At 41.8% G+C, this 23,780-nt stretch overlaps 1 protein-coding gene across 1 annotated transcript in view; it reads left to right on the top strand.

Moving 5' to 3' along the window:
* The first annotated feature begins 3,659 nt into the window (after nucleotides 1-3,659).
* The window catches only part of eif3m (eukaryotic translation initiation factor 3 subunit M), a 29,925-nt gene continuing 9,804 nt past the window's right edge, over nucleotides 3,660-23,780 (top strand). Inside the window, exons 1-7 of the mRNA XM_033038768.1 lie at nucleotides 3,660-3,795; nucleotides 7,400-7,532; nucleotides 7,794-7,932; nucleotides 13,489-13,612; nucleotides 14,506-14,600; nucleotides 21,705-21,788; nucleotides 21,948-22,047. Of these exons, the coding sequence (XP_032894659.1) occupies nucleotides 3,754-3,795; nucleotides 7,400-7,532; nucleotides 7,794-7,932; nucleotides 13,489-13,612; nucleotides 14,506-14,600; nucleotides 21,705-21,788; nucleotides 21,948-22,047 (717 nt within the window). The 5' untranslated portion in view covers nucleotides 3,660-3,753. The remainder of the gene's footprint in view (nucleotides 3,796-7,399; nucleotides 7,533-7,793; nucleotides 7,933-13,488; nucleotides 13,613-14,505; nucleotides 14,601-21,704; nucleotides 21,789-21,947; nucleotides 22,048-23,780) is intronic.

Raw genomic sequence — 23,780 nt, 5'->3', positions numbered from 1 at the left:
ACTTTGCCCCTTTCACCTAGTCTTTGATATTTCCGCCCTATGAAATTGATTCTGAGTGTCTACTGTATCTATGCCTCTCATAATTTTATATATTTCTATCAGGTCTCCCCTCAGCCTCAGACACTCCAGAGAAAACAATCCAAGTTTTTCCAACCTTATTAATTCCACTTTGCACCAGCCTTGATGATACTGAGATGTAAAAACATACAGTATAATATTTTAAACAGAATTGTTTATCAATCATCAGTACTGCAAATATTTGTGGCCAAAGTATTTCAACAATACCATACTTTGATTACTTTCAGGCCAAGATTCGGAGCATCCATGTTGTTGCTGCAACTGATCATCTTCCAAATCTGTGGACTGGAACAGTAATTCACATAAACAATACATTATGTGGAGACCATTCTACTCATTTTATGGCGCATCTTCAAGTTTGTTGATGTTTGTTGTTGTCTCTTAAACTAGTGCCCGTTAATACATATGAGATAGTCATAAAGAAATCCAAAAAAGAATTTGAAATAAACATTAAAAGAAAGACACAAGGGGAGATGGCGGGGAAATGTGTGTGCACTGTGTGAACATGAGAGAATTCAATGGTCATGTATGAGCATTGAATTCTATTTTAAGGAATACCTCCAACCCCATCTCTTTCCTTCACCCTTCCCAATGCCCACCCATTTCTCCCACCATCTTGTCCCCCTTCCTCTCCCCCTGTCTGTCCCCTTCCACCTATATCCCTTCCTCCAGCATTACATTTCACTCCTCACCTGACACCCTCTTGTCTTCTTTTCACCTCTAGCCTTTGTCACTTATTTTACTTTATTATTGTCACATGTACTGAGGTAGTGAAAAACTTGTTATTGGTGTGAGGGAGAGGGATTAAATTAATGTATGGGGCAATTACTAGAGTAGAGGAGGATTAGCACAGTTGGTGTTGCTCTCCTCTTACTCCATCCATCTGGCAATCAGAAGCCATCCTCCCAGCTATTACTTGCTAGGCTTTGTCCCACCCACTTCTTTTCCAGCTTCCCCCCTCAATCCAATCAGTCTAAATAAGGGTCCTGAACCAAAATGCCATCTGTCCATTCCCTCATGCCTAACCGGCTGAATTACTCCGACACTATGTGTTTTGCTCAATGCTTATACCGTGGTGCTATAAACTACCCAAGCAGAATACGAGTGGCCATTGTTCCTCAAGTTTGCGTGGGCCTCACTCAGGCAATGGAGGTGTCCCAGGACAAAAAGATTAGTATGGGAATGGGAAGGGAAGTTGCGCAAGTGTTTGGCAAGATCATCTATTCCAGTTATATACACTGACTTAAGACTGGAGGATTGTAGGAATGTCATATTACTGTACCTCAGTATACGTGACAATACAACTAAACTAATGATTAATACGAAACCAAACATCAGGGAAGAGGTGGGTTAAGCAGTGTGAATGAAAGCAGAAACAGGAGCAATTCTAGTGTTCTGAGTCCAATGGCGATAGAGCCACAGGAGCATATTAGGGAAGGGCACTGAATTGAAAAATGATTTTTAAAAACTGGAAACATTTCTGTGGTAATAGATTCTGGGGGCAGATCAGACTGAAATCCTGATTTTGTGTTTAGAACATACTAATTATTTCCTTATTCCTATTTTTATTTTTTATTTTCTACTTCTACAGGAGGGTGGTGCCAACAATGGTGCCTCGCCAACAGTCTGTCTGTCCCTTCCTTCTTTGTGTTTTAATAGTATGTTAAATGTATGTTTTTAGTATTGTATGTGGGGGTGGAGGGGAGGGTTTGGGGGAATCTTTTTCTAATCTCTTACCGCGACGGAGATGTGATTTTTTTTCCCATAACGTATCTCCGTCTGCACTGCGGCCTAACATTTAGGGGTTGGCGGCCTTTGCTGGAGACCAATTTTGAGAACTCCACCGCGGGTGCCTGCGGACTTAACATCACGTAGCCCACAATCTCGGGTTAGAGATCAACTACGGGAACTCCAAGCCGCGGGAGCATGAACCGCCCCTACTCGGGAGCTTCGAATGCCGGCTGCGGGAGCTTCGATCGGCCCGATAGATGGTTCGACTGCCCCGACCGCGGGAGAATAAAGCGAAAGAAGACTAGACTTTTTTGCCTTCCATCACAATGAGGAATGTGGGGAACCCGCTGTGGTGGATGTTTATGTTAACTTTTATGTAGTTGTGTGTATTGTTGCTTTTCTTTTCATATGGCTGTATGGTAATTCACATATCACTGTACATTATGGTACATGTGATAATAAAAGACCTTTGAGACCTTTGAAACTGTGGAATTCTTTGCCACAGAAGGCTGTGGAGACCAAGTCAATGGATATTTTTAAGGCAGAGATAGAATAGAAATTTCATATTCTTGAATCAAAATATAGAAAATAGGTGCAGGAGGAGGCCATTTGGCACTTCGAGCCAGCATCGCCATTCATTGTGATCACGGCTGATCATCCACAATCAGTAACCCGTGCCTGCCTTCTCCCCATATCCCTTGATTCCACTAGCCCTTAGAGCTTTATGTAACTCTTTTAAATTCATCCAGTGAATTGGCCTCTACTGCTTTCTGTGGTTGAGAATTCCACAAATTCACAACTCTCTGGGTGAAAAAGTTTTTTCTCATCTCAGTTTTAAATGGCCTCCCCTTTATTCTTAGACTGTGGTCCCTTGTTCTGGACTCACCCAACATTGGGAAAAATGTTCCTGCATCTAGCTTGTCCAGTCCTTTAATAATTTTATGTTTCTATAAGAGCCCTCTCATCCTTCTAAATTCCAGTGAATACAAGCCCAGTCTTTCCAATCTCTCCTCATGTGACTGTCCCGCCTTCCTGGGATTAACCTCCTGAACCTACGCTGCACTGCCTCAATAGCAAGGATGTCCTTCCTCAAATTAGGAGACCAAAACTGCACATAATACTTCAAGGCCACGCTCCAACACCAAGACCCGGAGCGTGGCCTTGCATCGCCCGGCGCGGCTTTAATGGCCGCGGGACACTTACCATCGCCTGCCTTTGACTCTGACATCAGGAGGAGTGCAGGGGAGAGATAAGACTTTGCCTTCCATCACAGCGAGGAGGAGATGCGCTGTGATGGACGTTTGTGTAAATTTTGTTGTGTCTTGGTTCTTTTTCTTGTGTGTATGACTGCAGAAATCAAATTTCGTTTGAACCTCAATGAGGTTCAAATGACAACAAATAAATATTTTGTATTGTATTGTATTGTATATGGTCTCACCAGGGCCTTGTACAACTTCAGAAGGACCTCTTTACACCTATTACTCAAATCCTCTCGTTATGAAGGCCAACATGCCATTAGCTTTCTTCACTGCCTGCTGCCTGTTTACTTTCAGTACGGGTGTTGGGGGTTACATGGAGAGGCAAGAGAGAGGGAGGTAGCTCAGCCATGATTCAACGGCAGAGCAGAAGGGTCTCGACCCCGAAACGCCGCCTATTCCTTCTATAGATGCTGCCTCGCCCGCTGAGTTTCTCCAGCATGTTTGTCTACCTTGGATTTTTCCAGCATCTGCAGTTCTTGCATAAACATATGAATTCTGCGCCTGTCACTTGTGAACTTGTGGCCTTAGGGACCAGCAGTGGGAGATGCTCCGAGGCCTGTCCCAGTGACGCTACTTCCGGAGCCCCGTCCACTTAAGAGCGGGCGACGTCGGAAGTGACGCCATCACACCGGACGTGGGGCCGTTGACGAGGCGGACGGACGGAGCTGAGGTGACGGCGGCGGCCATGAGCGTCCCGGCTTTCATCGACATCACCGAGGAGGATCAGGTGAGGCCGCTGGACGGGCGGCGACTAACCTGCGGCTGTGAGCGGGCGGCCGGCCAGCAGCCGAGAGGCCCGGGAGTGGAAGTCCAGCGCCTCGGCCTGGCCACCGGCTTCCCGCACGTGTTGCTGCCGGTCCCGACTTTAGGCCAAACCGCCCGGGAGACGCAGCAAAACCCGCTAGAAGTCTTCAACCCAAGATAGACACACAATGCTGGAGTAGCAACAGCGGCTCAGGCAGCGTCTCTGGAGATCCTTCTCTCCGACCCGCTGAGTTACTTGGGTTACGTGTCTTATCGTCGGTGTAAACCGGCATCTGCAGTTCCTTCCTGAACACACCTTTCAACCATGCGTGAGCCTAGTTTTAGAAACATAGAAAAATAGGTGCAGGAGTAGGCCATTCGAGCCATTCAATATGATCATGGCTGATCATCCAAAATCAGTACCCCGTTCTTGCTTTATTCCCCATATCCCTTGATTCCCTCAGCCCTAACTCCCTCTTGAAAACATGAATTGGACTCCACTGCCTTCTGTGGCACAGAATTCCGCAGATTCACAACTCTGGGTGATTCATAACTCTCTGGGTGTATTATTTTGAATTATAAACGCACACATGATTAAGGAAGAAGGATTTCGGCCGGAAAGTTGCCTATTTCCTTCGCTCCATAGATGCTGCTGCACCCGCTGAGTTTCTCCAGCATTTTTGTGTGCCCTATGATTAAGGAAGGTTCAATTGAGAAATAATTCACGTTTTATGGGTTAATATAGCTTAATCAGCCTACATGTATCTACAAATGTATCTAATAAACCTAACCAACAGCCTGAAGAAGGGTTCGAACCTGAAACATCACTCATCATTTTTCTCCAGAGATGCCTGTCCTGCTGAGTTACTCCAGCACTTTATCGTATCAACCCCATATTTAGACAGTGTTTAACATGAAAGGTCATAACATGAAATTGACTTAATAAACTACTTTTTGAAGCGTGGTCTGTTTGCAGGCAACACTGGAACCAGATTTATGTATAGTAGGGTCTTATGGAATTTCTGATTTTTATTGATAATTGCCAAGAATCTAACGTGAGAAAACAGCAAAAGAACTGCAGAAGGTACACAAAATTGCTGGGGAAACTCAGCGGGTGCAGCAGCATCTATGGAGCGAAGGAAATAGGCGACGTTTCGGGCCGAAACCCTTCTTCAGACTGATGGGGGGTGGGGTGGGGAAAGAAAGAAGGAAAAGGGGGGGAGGAGGAGGAGCCCGAGGGCGGGCGGATGGGAGGGTGGGAGGAGACAGCTAGAGGGTTAAGGAAGGGGAGGAGAAAGCAAGGGCTAGCCAAATTGGGTGAATTCAATGTTGATGCCATAAGGACGCAAGGTCCCCAGACGGAATATGAGGTGCTGTTCCTCCAATTTCCGCTGTTGCTCACTCTGGCAATGGAGGAGACCCAGGACAGAGAGGTCGGATTGGGAATGGGAGGGGGAGTTGAAGTGCTGAGCCACCGGGAGGTCAGGTAGGTTATTGCGGACTGAGCGGAGGTGTTCGGCGAAACGATCGCCCAACCTACGCTTGGTCTCACCGATGTAAATCAGCTGACATCTAGAGCAGCGGATGCAGTAGATGAGGTTGGAGGAGATACAGGTGAACCTTTGTCGCACCTGGAACGACTGCTTGGGACCTTGAATGGAGTCGAGGGGGGAGGTGAAGGGACAGGTGTTGCATTTCTTGCGGTTGCAACGGAAAGTGCCCGGGGAGGGGGTGGTGCAGGAGGGAAGGGAAGAATTGACGAGGGAGTTGCGGAGGGAGCGGTCTTTGCGGAAGGCAGACATGGGGGGAGATGGAAGATGTGGCGAGTGGTGGGGTCACGTTGGAGGTGGCGGAAATGGCGGAGGATTATGTGTTGTATTTGCCGGCTGGTGGGGTGAAAGGTGAGGACCAGAAGGACTCTGCCCTTGTTGCGTGTGCGGGGATGGGGAGAGAGAGCAGTGTTACGGGGTATGGATGAGACCCTGGTGTGAGCCTCATCTATGGTGGCGGAGGGGAATCCCCGTTCCCTGAAGAACGAGGACATTTCCGATGCCCTGGTATGAAATGTGTACCTTCGATATTCCAGCATCTGCAGTTCCCTTTTGAACACAAAAGAACTGCAGAGGCTGGTTTACAAAAGATGACTGTTGGAGTAACTCAGCGGTCTGGCAGCATCCCAGGAGAACATGGATAGGTGACGTTTTGGGTTGTGATGCTTCTTTTTCAGAATGCTGCTAAGGCTAAGATAAAGGGAATGTTTAGGAAAGAACTGCGGATTCTGTTTTAAATCAAAGGTAGACACAAAATGCTGGAGTAACTCAGCGGGATAGGCAACATACCTGGTGAGAAGGAATGGGTGACGTTTTGGGTCGAGACCCTTCTTCAAAGGGAATGTTAATATACAGGTTTATTAAAAAAGGATATAACAGCAAAAAGCACAGTTACAGCTGTTTTGGACCTTTACGACAGGACATGAAAAAATTCCAGGGTCAGAAGAGTGGATTGAATTATGGCCAGAATAGTTTCTTGGTGTGTATTCAACATATGGAAGTTGTAATTGTCACAGCAAGTTTGCATATGGTATGTCAAAGACATCAAAAACCAAACATGCATGAGGCTCCTAAACAAAACTGCAATTTTCCACAATAAATAAAAATAATCACTAAGCTACACTAATTACCAAGCCCTCATCACCTTGTTTCAGATTCTGGGTCAAAATAGAACCCAGGGGCAATGTGTCCCCAGGCTGTGCATAATTCATCAATACATTAAACTAAAATAAAATAATGGCCCAGTCATCTGATGACTATTGAAGTAGCTGCTGGTACTTGCTTTATTTGCAACCAATATCCCACCCTTTTAAGACAGAAAGGAAAAATGCTCTGATCATTGATTACTAGAGAAATTTAAAAAAAAATTTAATCTAAGGAAAGTGCTAGAATTCAGCAAAACATGAGCAAGACGTTGATAAAATATTATTGAAGCAGCAAGAAACACAAATAATATTAGGGCTGAGTATATAAAAGGAAAAAAAACAGTGTGGGTAATTGCTGGTCCCTTTCTTGTGATGGAGTAAGTCTAGAATAATCTGTAATACGAGGAGAGGCTGATAAAGCTTTTTTTTAAAAATAGAGTTTTGAAGGATGAGAGGTGACCTAATTGAAATATGAAATACTTGTAAGGTACATGGCGAGTGTTTGATTTTTAAATGGAAATCAATGGATTTATGGATGTCGGAAGAATCTAGTGATATGGAGACAGGGCAGCAAAAGGGGTTGAGGTAGAATATTGTTTTGATTTTGTTGAATGAGGCAGCAGACTCAAAGGGTTTTAAATGTTCTTGTGTTTCCAGTCTTATCAGTGAGTGACTAAATCACAACCACTCCCTGCCAACTCTCTGTCCTTGAGCAAAGGGAAGGGGTGAGGAGTGAAATCCTTTCCAGAGTGACAATTGTACAAAATGAAAGCTCACAGCACTTGCAAAATAAAATCTTTATCCAACTTGTTTTTACAGGATGTAAGCTCTGAGGTTGGAAGTTCGTCATAAATATTGAGTTTATTTCAGCTTTTGTGTTCTTATTTCCCAGGCCTCTGAGCTTCGATCCTACCTCAAGTCAAAAGGGGCTGAAATTTCCGAAGAAAACTCGGAAGGTGGACTGCATGTTGACTTGGCGCATATCATTGAAGTCTGCGATATCTGTCTCAGAGAAGATGATAAAGGTGCGTTTCCAGTTGGTTTTAATACAGCACAGAAACAGGCCCTTTCGGACCAACTAGCCCGTACCGATCGAGATGCCCCATCCACACTAGTCCTACCTGCCCGCGTTTCGCCCATAGCCCTCTAAACTTTTCCTATCCACATACCTGCGACTTATTAAAATTTAAGGAACAAACAACGGTGTGAGGTCGTCGATGGCTGGCCTAGGCAGTGGACTATTGACTAGCACCTTTTAAATGCTTTACTGTACTTATTTTATTCAGATGTGGAAAGTGTGATGAACAGCATTGTGTCTCTCCTATTGATTCTGGAGACTGAAAAACAGGAAGCTCTGACTGAAAGCTTATGTGAGAAGTTGCTGAAATCTCGTGAGGGTGAGCGGCCTTCACTCCGGTTGCTGCTGTGAGTATACTGTGAACAAGTTGCAGGAGTATATCTTGGGACATAAAGAGCAATGTACAGCTTTACCGGCTGTTATGGTATGCATTTTTACATTTTTTTTTACCATTTAGGGAATTATTGTACACAAATTTACCCAAGTCAAAAAAGTGCTTTCTCTATGAAGCATTTCCAGTTGTGATGGACTCTATAAAAGTACACAGTCATTGTTTTTTCTCTCTTCCCATTTGATAATTGCACTTTCAGACATTAGATGCCTTCAGTCCAGGGGCGGATTAAGGCTCACTGGTGCCCTAAGCACTGACCAATCTTGGTGCCCCCCTCCTTTCCACATTGACCCAGTCCATTTTAGTTGTTGACCTGTCTGACCAGATATACAATGCAGGTTGCAGCAGTACAAACATTTATTCATATGATAACACAATATACTGTACAAACTAAGCCAAGCTTGGGCTACATAAAGTTCTACAAAAATGCAATACAACATCTATTTTAATATTTCACAAGTTAAATGTATCAAAGTTCCAATATTCATGACCTGAAAGGCATTTTTCTACATTTCATTTTCTCAAAATCACTGATAACATCCTCGAAATTAATACTTCTCAGAATGTCTGCTTGAATTGTTAATATACACAGTGAGTCGAGTCTTTCTTGAAGCATAACTGATCTATTTGGGGTTTTTTACACGTTTCAGTTGTGAAAAAGACCTCTCTGTTGTGCAGTTGGTGACCATTAATGTTAAAAATATTCTTAAGGCAATTTCAACATTTGGAAAGGCACTCTCTAGTTTGTCTTCTGTAATTGTGTTGTAAAGTTCCATGTGAGTGAAATATGTTTTCTTGGTTGTTTTAAACTTATGAAGAACATATGAATGGAACTGCTGAAGCTCTGTAGACAAAGTGTTGTTCATGTCATCTGGATAAGCATCAATGAGTGTCTGACAAGTCTTTGAGTACCTTTCACTTTCTGATAATTGGGAATTAGCACCATTAGGCACATTCCTAATGCCACCAATTAGTGGCATTAGGAACATCTGTCAGACAAGAGAATCTGTCTGCTATTTCAGTGTACACCTTTAGTCTCCTCATTTCCGTTTCTAACTTTTCAACAATTACATAAAAAGTGGAGATACGGAATTTGTCTCTGGCACTAAGAATGACCTCTGGTGCATTTCCATCGTTGGGCATTCTCTTTCTTATACGCTTACGCGTTTGAGTTGCTACATCAGGGAGCATGTCCTTTGCAAGTGATTCAAATCTCTCAAACTCATCTCTTGATGTGTGCAACTGGTCTGCCAATGATGAATACAAATCTGCACATGTTTGCAAGATCACATTTTCACTTTGAAGAAGTTGACTTGTTCTATGAAACTTTTCTAGTTTCATTCCAAAAATTCAGCATGAACACAAATTCCAGTTCTTGCATCTTGTTTGCAATATTCTTTGCCTCCCTTCTAGTGTCACCTTTTTGCAACTGGTCATCTGATAAATCTTCCAAAGCATCCAGAATCTTGACGAAAGAGTTGATTATTGCTGCAGTTGCCACAGCATGTGCTTCCCATCTGGTGTCTGAAAGTGATTTCAACACTTTTTCATTTCCAATGCAATCTTTGAGAATTCTCCACCGAGCAGTTGAGGCTGAAAAGAATGTGTAGAGCAGTTGTACAGTGGAAAAGAAATCTACTGCAACTTGACAGCAATCCACAGCACTTTGTCCAACTAAATTTAGTGAATGAGCTGCACAGGGTACATAAATGACAAACTGATTTGCATCCAAAAGTTTTTGCTGCATGCCATTGTAACGTCCAGACATGTTGGCAGCATTGTCGTATGACTGCCCTCTGCATTTAGCAAAATCCAATTTACAATCATCACATAAGTACTTCAACACCTGCTGTGCCATAGCTTCACCAGTGTGGTTTTGTAATTCCAAAAATGTGATAAATCGTTCAACTGGCTGTCCATCTTGCAAGTATCTGAGCACTATGCTCAGTTGGTCAACATGCGAAAGATCAGGCGTTGAGTCCACAGACAGACTGAAGTACCCAGAAACATTAATTTCGTCAATGATGACGGAGTGCACTTTCTTTGCCATTAACTCAATAAGTTCCTCACATATCGTTTTGGACAGGTACGAAGGGTTGCCTTTTCCAGCATTGCCATACCGTGATATGTGAGCAGCCAAGAATGGGTCAAACTAACTTATCAATTCGAGTAGCCCCAAATAATTCCCATTATTGAGAGACCCAAATTTTTCCACTTTTCCTCGGAATGCCAATCCTCGTTCAGCCAGTGTGCAAATGACTGCTACAACACGCCGAAGCACATTCTCCCAGTAATTGTACTCTTCAATTTGTTTTTCCAGTGGCTGTGTCAAGCCTATGCCTTGTTTCCGAGTTAAATATGTCAACATGGCATCTCGGAGAGTTGTACTTTTTTCATGGTTGTCAATTACAGCAGTGTTTCGCCAGTCACTGAATCCTTCATTTCTAGCAAAATGCGTTGACCCTTTGGGCGCAAATAGTTTACAAACAAAACAGTAAACTGATCCTTTTGAAGGAGAGTACAACAGCCATTCTCTCTTGTAGTGTTCACCATTGGCTTTTATTCCAAAAAAGATTTTCTGTGAACAGTATCTCTTTGGCTTCCCACTGATGAAATTGTGACACGATTTGTCAAATGGCCCATTGTGGTGCTGACATTCACTGGGTCCACAAGCAACCCAATAAGTCACATCATCACCATAAAATTCATCCCACAACCCTGGGTCCTTAGCTTTGTTCATTTCATCCTTGGTCAGTTCTCTAAACTCCTTGGACAGTTCAAAAGCATTTACACATCTTGTCGTAGAACTAGGTCCAGGTTGTGGCACTTCATCATGTGCAACGTCATCATGAAAATCTGGCCTTGCACCAACACTGCCTGTTTCTGATGAAGGAGATAGATTTGATTCACTTGCTGTCTCTGTAGACTGACACTGGTTTTGATCTGGATCATCTTTCTCTGCAGTTTGTAAGAAGAAATCTGTCAGCTTTCCTGTCTTGGCTACAACAGACAGATTCTTTTGCTCATTCTCTTTTGCACGTTTTCTCTTTTGCGCACCACTCAACTGAACACGCTTCATTTTTGACGTTTACATGGGGCTGAAATTAAAAAGGGGCAGAGAGGGTCATTGAAATGACTGTCATGACAACTGAATTTGGCTCCATCATTTTACTTTTAAACACATGCTATGACACTGCACCTCGCCAACAAAAAATAGCTTAAATCAGGCAAAAGTAGACACAAAAAGTCTCCAAAAAGATCGACAGATAAGAGACGACTATGTATACTAATTAAATAAAGGATCATTGAAGCTGTATGACATCTTACCAGTGCAGTGGTCTTAGATTTCCAAGGATATCGCACACATCATGTCTGAGGCACAGAGGTCAGTCGAGAATATTCCACAACAGGAAACATGTGACAGTGTTAATGATCTTACTGACCGACAGAGGTCAGAGTGCACTGCGCCAGCAGTGCCCCTTGTCGTACACCTGGGAAGATAACCCTAGGGTGCACCATGATCAAGAAACGGAACATTATGATCAATTTGCACTAGTTTTATCAATTTTTTTTTTTTTTACAAATCTTCATTTGGTTTTTTTTCTTTTCACCCTTTTCCCAACTTTGTGGTGCCCCCTTTGGCCCTGGTGCCCTAAGCACGTGCTTAGTCTGCTTAATGGTTAATCCGCCCCTGCTTCAGTCGCTGCTTTGGATGCCTTTAGTATTACTATAACTGTATAGCAATGGGTGTGAATAAAGAACAGCATGAACAAGAATAACAACTTGTGTAAGAAGGAACTGCAGGTGCTGGTTTTAACCGAAGATAGACACAAAAAGCTGGAATAACTTAGCGGGACAGGCAGCGTCTCTGGACAGAAGGAATGGGTGACATTTCGGGTCAAGACCCTTCTTCAGACTGGCTAGGGATAAGGGAAACGAGATATATAGATGGTGATGTGGAGAGATAAAGAGCAACGAATAAAAGATATGCAAAAAAGTAACAATGATAAAGGAAACAGGCCATTGTAAGCTGTTTGAAGGATGAAAATGAGAAGCTAGTGCGACTTGGGGGGGGAGATAGAGGGAACGCCGGGGCTACCTGAAATGAGAGAAATCAATATACCACTGGGCTGCAAGCTGCCCGAGCGAAATATGAGATGTTGTTCCTCCAATTTGTGTTTAGCCTCATTCTGACAATGGAGGAGATCCAGGACAGAAAGGTCTGTGTAGGAATGGGAAATAAAAGTATAAAAGTAAAATGGGAAATTAAAGTGTCCAGCAACCGGGAGATCAGGCTGGTTCAGGCGGGCTGAGCGAAGATGTTCCTCGAAACAATCGATGAGTCTACGTTAGGTCTCGCCGATGTATGAGTCCACGTCTTGAACAAATAGCTTACAATGACTTGTGTCCTTTATCATCATTACTTTTTTTGCATATATTTCATTCATTGTTCTTTATCTCTTCACATTACTGTCTATATCTCTCGTTTCCCTTATCCCAAACTTATCACTTCAGTCTGAAGAAGGGTCTCGACCCAAAACGTCACCCATTCCTTCTCCAGAGATGCTGCCTGTACCGCTGAGTTACTCCAGCTTTTTGTGTCTATCTTAAGAATAACAACTTGTCCCACTCCTATCAAAGCTTTCCAAATGGGATAACTGAGTCTCAAGAGTTTTATTGTCATTTGTCCCAGATAGAACAATGATATTCTTACTTGCTAAATGTATTGTAATATTGTGCACAAACAAATGGGAAATGTCAAACTTTTTGTGGATGTTGGAACCACACTGCTATTAAAATCAATTATTAGATGAAAACGTAGTTTGAACATTTTTCCTGATACACCTGGCCAAATGCTTCACCATCCATCAGCAATGTCTCATGGCCAAAGCAGTGAGAGATCACATAGATCCATTGCAGTCTTCTGAGACTGGGGCAGACGGACTCCAGGAAGATTTTCTTGGCATCATATGTCATGAGGCATGGGAATGTTTAGAATTGAGTCAACCTGGAGGATGCGTTTTCTTGCCCACAGTGTCAAATATATAAAGTTTTTTTTTTAATGCATGACCAGGCTTAAACTTTATAGGTCATGGTGGGTCCTCAGATTAAATATTGTTGTGAATCTGGGGCATACATTTTAGCTGTGCTGCTAAGACCTAGAATGGTATTTTATTCAGGTTTTACCAGGGAGAAGGGTTTTCCGTGATGAGACAAGTTGGAAATGTTGGAACACAAGATTAAGAACTGAAATAGAGGATTTCTAGATAATATATTTTGAAAGGTGATTACCGCAATTGAGTGGATCAATAACTAGGGTTCATAGATTTAAATGATCACGTGGGAGGATGCATCACTGTTAGTTGGGTTTAGTCACAACTGCTCTTTTAAAAGTCAGTGTGGGCATAACAAGTTAAATGACTGCTTGTTCTAATGATTCTAACTGTTCAATTTGAGAACAGATTGTTTAGCTTTAGTATGCAATGTGAGTGTTGCTTTTTTGTTAACTTAGGTTGCGTAATCTTTTCCATGGAATGGAGGAGAATGCTCCTGCCAGGTACATTGTATACTGCAGTCTCATCAAGGTGGCTGCGTCCTGCAATGCCATTCAATACATTCCTACTGATCTTGACCAGGTGAGTCGCTCACTTCACATGCTTTAGTTCATTAGTATCATGCCTGCTTGAACTCTGCATGTGGGTTCAGTTGTTGGGGTGGAAAATGTTCTTATGCTACAGTTCTGTGGTAACAGAACATCCTGCTTGGTGATATCCTTTGTTGAGGCAGGCAGGGTCTTGGAAATGGGTGTAGTCTACCGAGCTATTCACAACTGTTCAATAAGATCATGGCTTTCTGTAACCCGCAACATCTTTAGTTGAAACAATTCCATCTTGCATTGACCAGCATCAATAGCAGTTTGCAGAAATTGCAAAAATCTATCAATCTGTTAGTTTCCCAATTTCATTGTGGAAAAAAATAATTTCTAAATTTTGGTGTATGAACCTAGAAACACTACAACACGATAGAACTTTATTGATCCCAGGAGGGAAATTGGTCTGCCAACTGTCCTAAAACACAACAAGATGCGTGAAATTAAAGTGATGAGTTGAAAGTCCAGGATTGGGGATGTGCAAAGATGGGGAGGGGGGTCTTCTATCGTCTAATACAATTGCCCTACTCTTTTCTACCTTTTATACTTGTTTGGCTTGATTGTATTAATGTATAGTATTATCTGATTTGATTGCATAGCACACAACCAAAAGTTTATTGCCGTACCTCAGTGCACGTGACAATAATAAACCTAAACCTTACAGAGAAAAAGGGTGGGTGACGTTTTGGGTCGGGACCCTTGTTCAGACCCAAGAGCCAACCCGAAACGTCACTTATCCTTTTTCTCCAGAGATGCTGCCTGACCCGAGTTACACCAGCACTTTGTGTTTATAAATCAGCATTTGCAGTTCCTTTCTACAAACTAAAACTTTGTCTTATTGATGAATACAGTGACATAAATCTTCTGTTTTCCAATAAGGTTCGGAAATGGATATCGGACTGGAACCTCACTGTAGACAAGAAACACCATGTACTACGATTGCTATATGAAGCACTGGTTGACTGCAAGAAAAGGTACTTGAACGTCTAATCTAGGAAACTTTATTGTGCACTTGACTTTTTTGCAGTTAAATAGTTATGATACGGAGCCATTATCTAAATCAATGGCCGAACAGGGGTTGGGGCTGGATATCTTCTTCGGGCTACCTGCATTATTTTGTTAAACTAATTGAACAAACTGTTAACAAAGGAATTCTTGAACATTAACTACTATGTTATACTTGACTGAGCTTGTATTCAAGGTCTTCACTCTGCTACTTAAAGCGTTCTGCAGAATGTGTCTGTGACATAACTGTAGTAAATGTAAAGGCTATCAATGTGTGACAGTTTCTGCGTTCAGCCTTTGACAGGAAACAATTAAAACACTCAAGTTACTCCTCTTTGCACCATTCGCCTTGTGTCTGGTTGTCATAACTGCCAAAGCTTGCCATGGGTCACAGTTAAACACTGCTGCTGTTTAAGGCTGTCTCCTGTATTTCTAATGATTTCTTCTTTGAATTCCTTTGCCCAAACTTTTATGTTCCAGCATGAAATGACATTGAGTTTCTAAAACTTAACTCTTGCTTAGACCTAGGCCACTTGGGGCTGATGTCAAATACCAAGAGCTACTAAAAATCAAGAATATCTAAATAACCCAGTTTTGGGATCGCTTGAAAAGGTTACGTTTAATCGATCTTTATTAGGTAGAAGCAATAACCGCTATAGAATCAAGGCAGGTAAATTCAAGTTCAAGTTCAAGTTAGTTTATTGTCATGTGTCCCTGTATAGGACAATGAAATTCTTGCTTTGCTTAAGCACACAGAAAATAGTAGGCATTTACTACAAAACAGATAAATGTGTCCATATGTGTCCAGATGCTGAAATACCTCATATTTACCTTATTTCATTCTCTCTGAGTCAATCTTTGGATTTCTCTATGGTGTGGCTTATTTAGAGGGAATTTGTAGGAATGATTTTTAGATATTGCAGGAATCGAGATCTACGGGATTAGTGAAGGAAAGTGGCACTAGGTTAAAGATCAGCAAATATCCTATTGAATGGCAGAGCAGGTACGGAAGGGAGTGTGGAATGACTTCTTCCTCATACCCAGAATGGTTAACCATTTGGAGTAACTGTCTGTAACCATGTTAGTTCCTGTTATTTTTAGTGAAGTAATTCAAATTCTTTCAATGTCTTCATTGATCTGTGCTGGTCAAGTATTCTATATTTCAATAACTCCCTGTCAGTGGAAAATAATTCCATCCTCTCCATTCATCCTTTGGTACTCCTAACCTTGTACAGAGCCCTCCATAATGTTTTTGACAAAGACCCTTCATTTATTTATTTGCCCCTGTACTCCACAATTTGAGATTTGTAATAAATTAAAAAATCACATTGTTAAATTTTAATAAAGGCCATTTTATACATTTTTGTTTCACCATGTAGAAATTGCAGCTGTATTTATACATAGTCCCCCCATTTCAGGGCACCATGGCTACAGAGGAGAGATAATTTACAAATGTGTGAGTGAGTTTTAATTGGGTTTGGTGGTCAGGATATTGAAATCACTTTGGTTGTTCAAGTGAATTTTGAAGGTTGTGCAGATGATTAACGATATCCTTGTATGCATATGGAAGTGGGTACATATTAAGAGGCATTTGAACGCCTGACTTTGTACATTAAAACCGAAATCTGCCACGTGAATTAAACACAGGAAAGAAACGAGGTTGAGGCAGAGGTAGGCTAAAAGTGATGAGAACGTTCATTAAGAAGATCCCCAGGTTACTTGTCCCAGAGTCCTACACAGTCTCCTTCCATTTTGAAGTATATTCAAAATTTAGACATCTGCATGGGAGCGGGTTAATTCCCTGATCGGATAGCACTTCCTCTTCCAACGAGGGGGTAATGTAAGAAGGGAATAAGATGGTAACATGTAATAAGTGGACAATTAATATTGTTAGGGGAAAAAAGGCACAAGGTGGCATTTTCCTCATACAATGTTTTATGTGCTTTATGGAGCAGTGGAGGTGGCTTGCAAGGCCTGAGAATAGAGGCAACAACCCAGCGTGTTGCCCAGAGGCCAAACTGGGAAAGTGGAAAGACAAAGCTGCACATTAAAAATAAAATTCCTTCATTGCTTTCATCAGTAGATAAAGCATAATAGTTCACAAAAGATGAATTGCAGCAACTTGGAAAACCAGTTCCTCTCGGTCAATGTTTTACGGGATAGAAGAACTGATAAACAAATTTTTGGTTCATTGGATTTGGCTTTTAACGGGTTGGCTACGCCTGGGTGCTCATGATCAACCTTCTAAATCGCAACTGAATAGCTGCCTGTTCTTTAAATTAATTAATTACCCTGTGCCAATTAATCTCTATAAAGGTGGAAATTCTGGAAGTAGTGTTAATTTTAAATGCTTTTTTTTTTATTTATTCTATTTCATTTTGTACGGATTAGCACAGATATGTTGCAATGCAGTTGCACATCAAAGAGTTGAAATAGAAGCAGAGCTTCAGTTGTTTATCATTGCATCTCGTGCCCAAGTTGCATTATTTTCTTTGAACACACGCCAGAATATCTTACTGTAGATCATTTGTGAATGATCTTCACAAAGTAGAAACTTTGTGCCTGACCAAATGAGAACAGATCAGTCCTTAAGTATGTATGTTTGTTTACAAATCAAATTGATGCAGCTTTTAAAGGGCTGTTTTATGAGTTTCATTTTATAAAATCTGAACTTGGCCTTTTTGTAAAGCTTTTGTTTAAAAAAACAAAAACCCTTTATTACTTTGACATGATGCCATTGCATGAGACTGGTTATGATGGGAAGGTATAGTTTATGCCTGTGCCACCACAAACTTTCCTCCACAGTTCCTCTTGGTTAATTGCACACGGGTGTTTGCAGCTGGTTGAGGATGTGTATACAGATTTAGTTTGTCACTTTGCAGTTGTTCTCAGAAGAAATTCTGCACCAGCGAACTATCATTATTAGCAACAACACACTCTGAAAGTCTTCAGTTTGCAAAACAATAGAAATTATTTTAACCATGGTGCTTTGGTCTTGAGAATAAAATTACTGGAGATCCATGCTTTGAGACTAGTTTAGTTTGCTGTTTATTGTCACGCGTACCGAGGTACAGTGAAAAGCTTTTGTTGCGCGCTATCCAGTCAGCAGAAAGACAATACATGACTAGGGACCAGATTGTGCATCCTTGTGTATCCATTAACAATTCTTCTGATATCTGCTTGTTATGCAGAACAATATTCAATTGTACAGGTGCACAACCTTTTATCCGGAGTTCCGGAAACCGAAAAGCTCCTAAAACCGGACATTTTTTCCAGGATGTCGTCTGCACACCAAAGCTCGCGTTTGGCGCCAAACTTGACCCAAAACGACCCACGGTCAACCCAGGTCTGTACTACTGTAGCGGCTGCCTCCTCCCCGGAGACCGGGGAGACACTTAAACATCTGTAAATCATTGCTTAAATGTTAGTCAGTTAGTTTGGAGGGCTTTTATGTGAAGGGGGGGGGGGGGGGGGTGAAGGGGGAAACTTTAATTCTTAGTCCCCTACCCGGTCGGAGAGGCGGGGAACGGGCAATGCCTTGCCGGGTCGCCGTGCAGTAAGCTCCGGAGCGCTGTGGCCGCCGACTCCCAACATCGCGGAGCTGGGCTGCGGGCGGGCGGCGCCGGTTGTAGCTCCGACCCCGGCAACTCTATCCCTGGCTGCGGACGCGCCGCAAACCCAGTTCCGCGAGGTTGTGTGTCGGTGGCCACAGCGCTCCGGAGCTTACCGCACGGCGACCCGATAAGGCATTGCCCGCTTCCCCGCTGGTATCCCAGCGCTGCGACGCCGCCGACTCCCAACATCACGGAGCTGGGGCTGCGGGCGTCCGGCCGCGGGCGGCGCTGGATTTGGAGCGCCGCGCAGCCAGGGGTAGAGTTCGCCGGGGTCGGAGCTCCAACCGGCGCCGCCCGCAGCCCCAGCTCCGCGATGTTGGGAGTCAGCGGCCACAGCGCTCCGGAGCTTACTGCACGGCGACCCGGTAAGGCAATGCCCGCTCCCCGCCTCTCCGACCAGGTAGGGGACTAAGAATTAAAGTTCACCCCCCCCCTCATAAAATCCCTCCAAAGTAACTGACTAACATTTAAGCAATGATTTACAATGATTCTCCGGGGAGGAGGCAGCCGCTCCAGACTTTACAAGCCGCCCGCGCTACCTACCTAATCTATGCTAAAAATCTTCCATTCGGAAATCCGAAAAATTCCGAAATCCGAGAAGTGTCTGGTCCCAAGGCTTTCGGATAAAAGGTTGTGCACCTGTACTAGAAATGGGCACATTCTCGTAGGCCTGACAAGATATCTGCTCTGAAATCCGAAACACTGAAATGTGCTATAAACCTCGCATGCTGTATCATTCCCAATCTCTTGAGAGCAATTTTCTGCCATTCCTTCACTTCAGTTCATAAAATTAGCAATCGAATTAGTTTCAGAAGTCTTGTGTTGTGCCATTGTGTTGCAAAGCTTTCAACTCACTGATAGACTGCTCCCTTTTGTAGTCTCCTGTCCTTCTTGCTAACAAGGGAGTGGGAGCAGGAACTCCAGCACAGACACCATAGGGAAAATGACAGCCTCCTGTTCTACATTATTCTTGCTAAGATATCTTGGTTACATTTTTATACCTGTTTGTATAAATTAAATCCTTATCTCAAGTTTTAAAAAAACCCCCACAAATTTTGTATTCTTTAAATTTTACTCTTATTCCGTATCTATTATGATCATTTACCATGGAATTTGGAATGTTCTTGTATTATTCCCTTCATGGTTTTGAGTTTTTACATTTTTTTATATCTAGATTTTAAACAACAATTTAATCCTTGGCTGGTAATGCCAAACACAGATTAAACAATAGTAGAACTAAGCACCAAAGATTCTGACATTACAGATTGAAACAAACTTCCACAGGATCAGCAGTATATTTGGATCAAATTTTGTTTAAAGCGTAAAATTGCAGCTCTAGATTATAACAAAATTAATGCCTCAACATACTGGATTTGACAGTAGAAGACAAATTTGTCTTTTTTAACAAAAAGCTTTTAATCAATAGAAGTGGCAGTTCATTTGTCGTTTAAAGCAGCTGAAAAACCTATTAACTTGCTTTGAAAGAAAAAGTTAAAATCCTTGGATGTCACGAAGTATGAATTTGCAAGCTGCATGTGTCTCACAGCAAGCCTTTTACTCAGGAAAGCAGCCTCATTTCTATGTCTAAAGGGTGAACTGCTGCACACTTTCAGATGCTTGCCAAATGAATAATGAGGCAAGGCTGCACTCTGAAAGGAACAGTCTGATCATGCACTCTAGCAAACTTTTGATCCAGTTTTTAAGTGTACCCACTAATTAAGTGAAACCAATTTTAAAAGATAAAGCGCACATTGACGCATTTTATCAATTGGCTCTGTTCACTTTTAGTGAGAAGACTAATATAAAACATCTGATGAAATTGGTCATTACTTTTGTAGCAATTTGAGCTTGCATTTTAATTTGTCCTACATAATTTCTGAGCCTCAATAAAGGTTACAACTGGCATCCAAAGCTCCATAAATAGAGGCAAAGTGCACAAAGGCAGGGAGATCATTACAAATCTTGACAAGGTAATTTTCATCTGGACAATTGCAACGAATTGTCACCACATTTTAGCAAAGATGTGCAGGAGACATTTATCAGCATAAGTCCAGGGATAAGAAATTTGAACCATTATGTTTGTGTTCTCTTTTAGAATGATGATGGGTAGAGGCACACAAAATAATAAATCTAGATGGAATAGATAGAGAGAAATGGGATTGATTGGTGAAAGAGTCAAAAACCGGAGGACCCAGAGTTGATTGGCAAAAGGCAGTGGTGAGAATGATTGTTATTGATTGAAAGATACAGCATGAAACGGGCCCTTCGGTCCATTGAGTCCACGCCAACCATCGATCACTTGTTCACGCTAGTTTTGTTGTCTCAATTTTGCATCTACTGCCTGCCCGCTAGAGGCAATTTACAGAGGCCCGATTAATCTACAAATCTATTATCCCATCATCTTTGTACTAGATCTGTGGATCTCAGTGTATCACCAACAAATTCTCCTGGACCACTCATATTGAAGCAACAGCCAAGAAAGCACACCGATGCCTCTACTTCTTTAGAAGGCTTAGGAAGTTTGGCATATCCCCTACAACTCTCACCAACTTTTACAGATGCACCCTAGAAAGCATTTTATTACGATGCATCACAGCTTGGTTTGGGAGCAGCTCCATTCAAGACCGCAACAAATTGCAGTGGATTGTGGGTGCAGCCCAGACCATCACACAAACCATCCTCCCTTTTATTGACTCCATTTATATCTCGCGCTGCCACGGCAAAGCCAGCAGCAAAATCAAGGATGAGTCACACCCTGGCCACTCTCTTCTCCCCTCTCCCATAAGGCAAAAGGTATAGAAGTGTGATGACGCACACCACCAGATTCGGGGACAGTTTCTTCCCAGCTGTTATCAGGCAACTGAATCATCCTACCACAACCAGAGAGCAGTGCTGATCTACTTTCTAACTCATTGGTAACCCTCGGACTACCCTTGATCGGACTTTGCTGGCTTTACCTTGCACTAAACATTATTCCCTTATCATGTATCTATACACTGTACATGGATCGATTGTAATCATGTATTGTCTTTCTGTTGACTGGTTAGCACGCAACAAAACAGCTTTTAACTGTACCTCGGTACACGTGACAATAAGCAAAGCTAAACTCAGATTTGACTGAGGCAGCTTTCATCGCACTGCCCCTTTTGGGCAGAAGTGCTCATGTTTTCATTCCTAAATGTAGTGTGTTAATTTTTTTTACATTGTCCTGCTCTGAATTCTTCACTCTAGGATCTTACCTTTTTTTTCTTCCAAGAAAACCAATTATTGACATTTCCTTTGAATCTGTTTTTATTTCAAACAGTAATGATTGTTGTTTGACATTTTATTTTAAAAATTTGGATGTAACCCCTTAATTGCAATTTTTTACAATCTGCCCTTAGTTTCTAACAAAAAAGGAAAACGTAAAATGTTCTTCATTGGAATTGTGTATTTAATTTCTCAAATTATTTTTAACAGTGATGCTGCTGCTAAAATTATGGTGGAATTACTTGGAAGTTACACAGAAGACAATGCTTCGCAGGCAAGAGTTGATGCTCATAGGTAATCCATTATATTGAGTTGGACTTTGTAAACTAAAGTAGTCATCTTTCTCAATTTTGATCTACACATGTGGTTATGGATTATTATATTAATGATGGTTCCGAATCTTTTCGTTCAATTGAATACGTTGTGGAAGTAATGCTTTGGATTTTTTTACAGGTGTATTGTAAGAGCGTTGAATGATCAAAACACATTTCTTTTTGACCATCTTCTTGCTTTGAAACCTGTTCGATTCCTGGAAGGGGAGCACATTCATGATGTAAGTTGTGATCATGGGTTTGTTACATTACAATGCCTTATGCTTTCTTAAATAAAAACCCTAAAATGTTTATAGTTTAGCAGCGAGTTGGTGTATTAACTGCAGTATAAAATTAAAAAGAACACTCAAACATAAAATGCATCTTTTAAAGCAATGTTTGATAGTGCTGACAAGCAGTGTTGGCCTATAAACACGTGACTGCCATTTGCAAGATCTTGCCCTGTCTTTTATTTTTCACATTTAATAATAGGGTAAAGATAGCAAGATCAGCAGCTTACTAAGAACATTGAGGAAAGTATCTCCATCCATAGCTTTGACATTATTGTTTTCTTTGTTTCCTTTAGTCATCTTACAATGAAAGGTACAATCTTGATTGTGGTAATCAAAGAGGTATATTTTGTGAGATTAATGCATTTTCTGTTAAATTGCCAGTGTTGTATTGGAGCTGGTAATCTCTTTAATAACATTCAGCACAATGCTCTGTCAAATAAAATTGCTAGTACTGGATGGATCCCAAAAGCTCTTTTGATCTTTTAGTCGTAACCCAGGGAGCATTGAAGTGAGTATGCATACTGGGCATTCATTCAATTCCCAGATGTTGCTGAATTTCTTTTTTTAAATACAGCCCATTATTTTTTTTCCTGTAAGTTGAATTAGCTGTTCTGTTCAGGCAGACTGCTGGAAGTTCGAGGCAGAAACCATCAAGGTTACATAAAAGTGAATCTAATTTAAGCAAGAGTTTTGACATTTTCTAATTGAATTATTTGCCAAATTCTGAGATTATTGTCATGAATCCTGCCTTGATTATTTGAGCTATTTTAAATAAAGCTAGAAATTACTAGCAATATAATTCGCACCTTGATATTCCAAAGTCTTAATTCTCTCAATTATTTATATCTGTTCAAATAGTGTCCAAAATAATGTGAATGCAAAGCTGTATAAAACTGATTTTATAAACCACTTTCTTGGCTCTACATTTTGGCATTCTAAATCGGCCCTTTTCTTAACCAATTTCGGGCAAGAGTTTTGGAAAAAACGTTTTAATCCAAAATTCATAAGTATTGCATAAGAGGAGAAAGCTCATCACAAAATAATGTTTCTCAGCCAAATGTCAAAAGACACAGCTGCGATGAGAGAATTAAATGAGTAATCTTCACTTCTGAGAGTATATCAACCTGAAATGTTAATTCCTTTCTCACACTGTGGATGATATCTGGATTTGCAGAGTATTTCCACCCTTTACTCACTTTTGACTTAAGTTATAACTGCATTTCACAAAATATCTATCCTTCAAGAGCACGTAGCATGAGAGTCATAAGGCACAGAAGAAGAAAAACCTGCAGCCCAACTCGTCCATGCTGACCAGGACACCTAATCCAAGCTGGCCCCACTCACCTGTGCTGCACCCATATCCTGCTATACTTTTCCAATCCATGGTGCCGTCCATATGTCTTGGAATTGTTATTGTGCCTGCTTCATCTGGCAGCTCGTTCCATACTACCCTCTGTATGAACATGTTGCCCCTTAGGTTCCTATTAAGTCTTTACCATCAAATCTTAAACCTATGATCTCTATTCTTGATTTCCCTACCTTGGGGGGGAAGCACTGTGCATTCACCCTATGACCCTCTTTTTTTTTAATACACCTACTAGATCACCCCCAGACTCCTGCACTCCAAGGCACAGACTTGCTGCCCAACCTCTCCCTTTAGCACAGGCCATTGAGTCCTGGCA

This window comes from Amblyraja radiata, chromosome 20, assembly GCF_010909765.2.
Source record: "Amblyraja radiata isolate CabotCenter1 chromosome 20, sAmbRad1.1.pri, whole genome shotgun sequence".
In the NCBI taxonomy this organism is placed as follows: Eukaryota; Metazoa; Chordata; class Chondrichthyes; order Rajiformes; family Rajidae; genus Amblyraja; species Amblyraja radiata.
The sequence above is the reverse complement of the archived record's forward strand: the minus strand, read 5'-3'. Positions and strand labels throughout refer to the sequence as shown.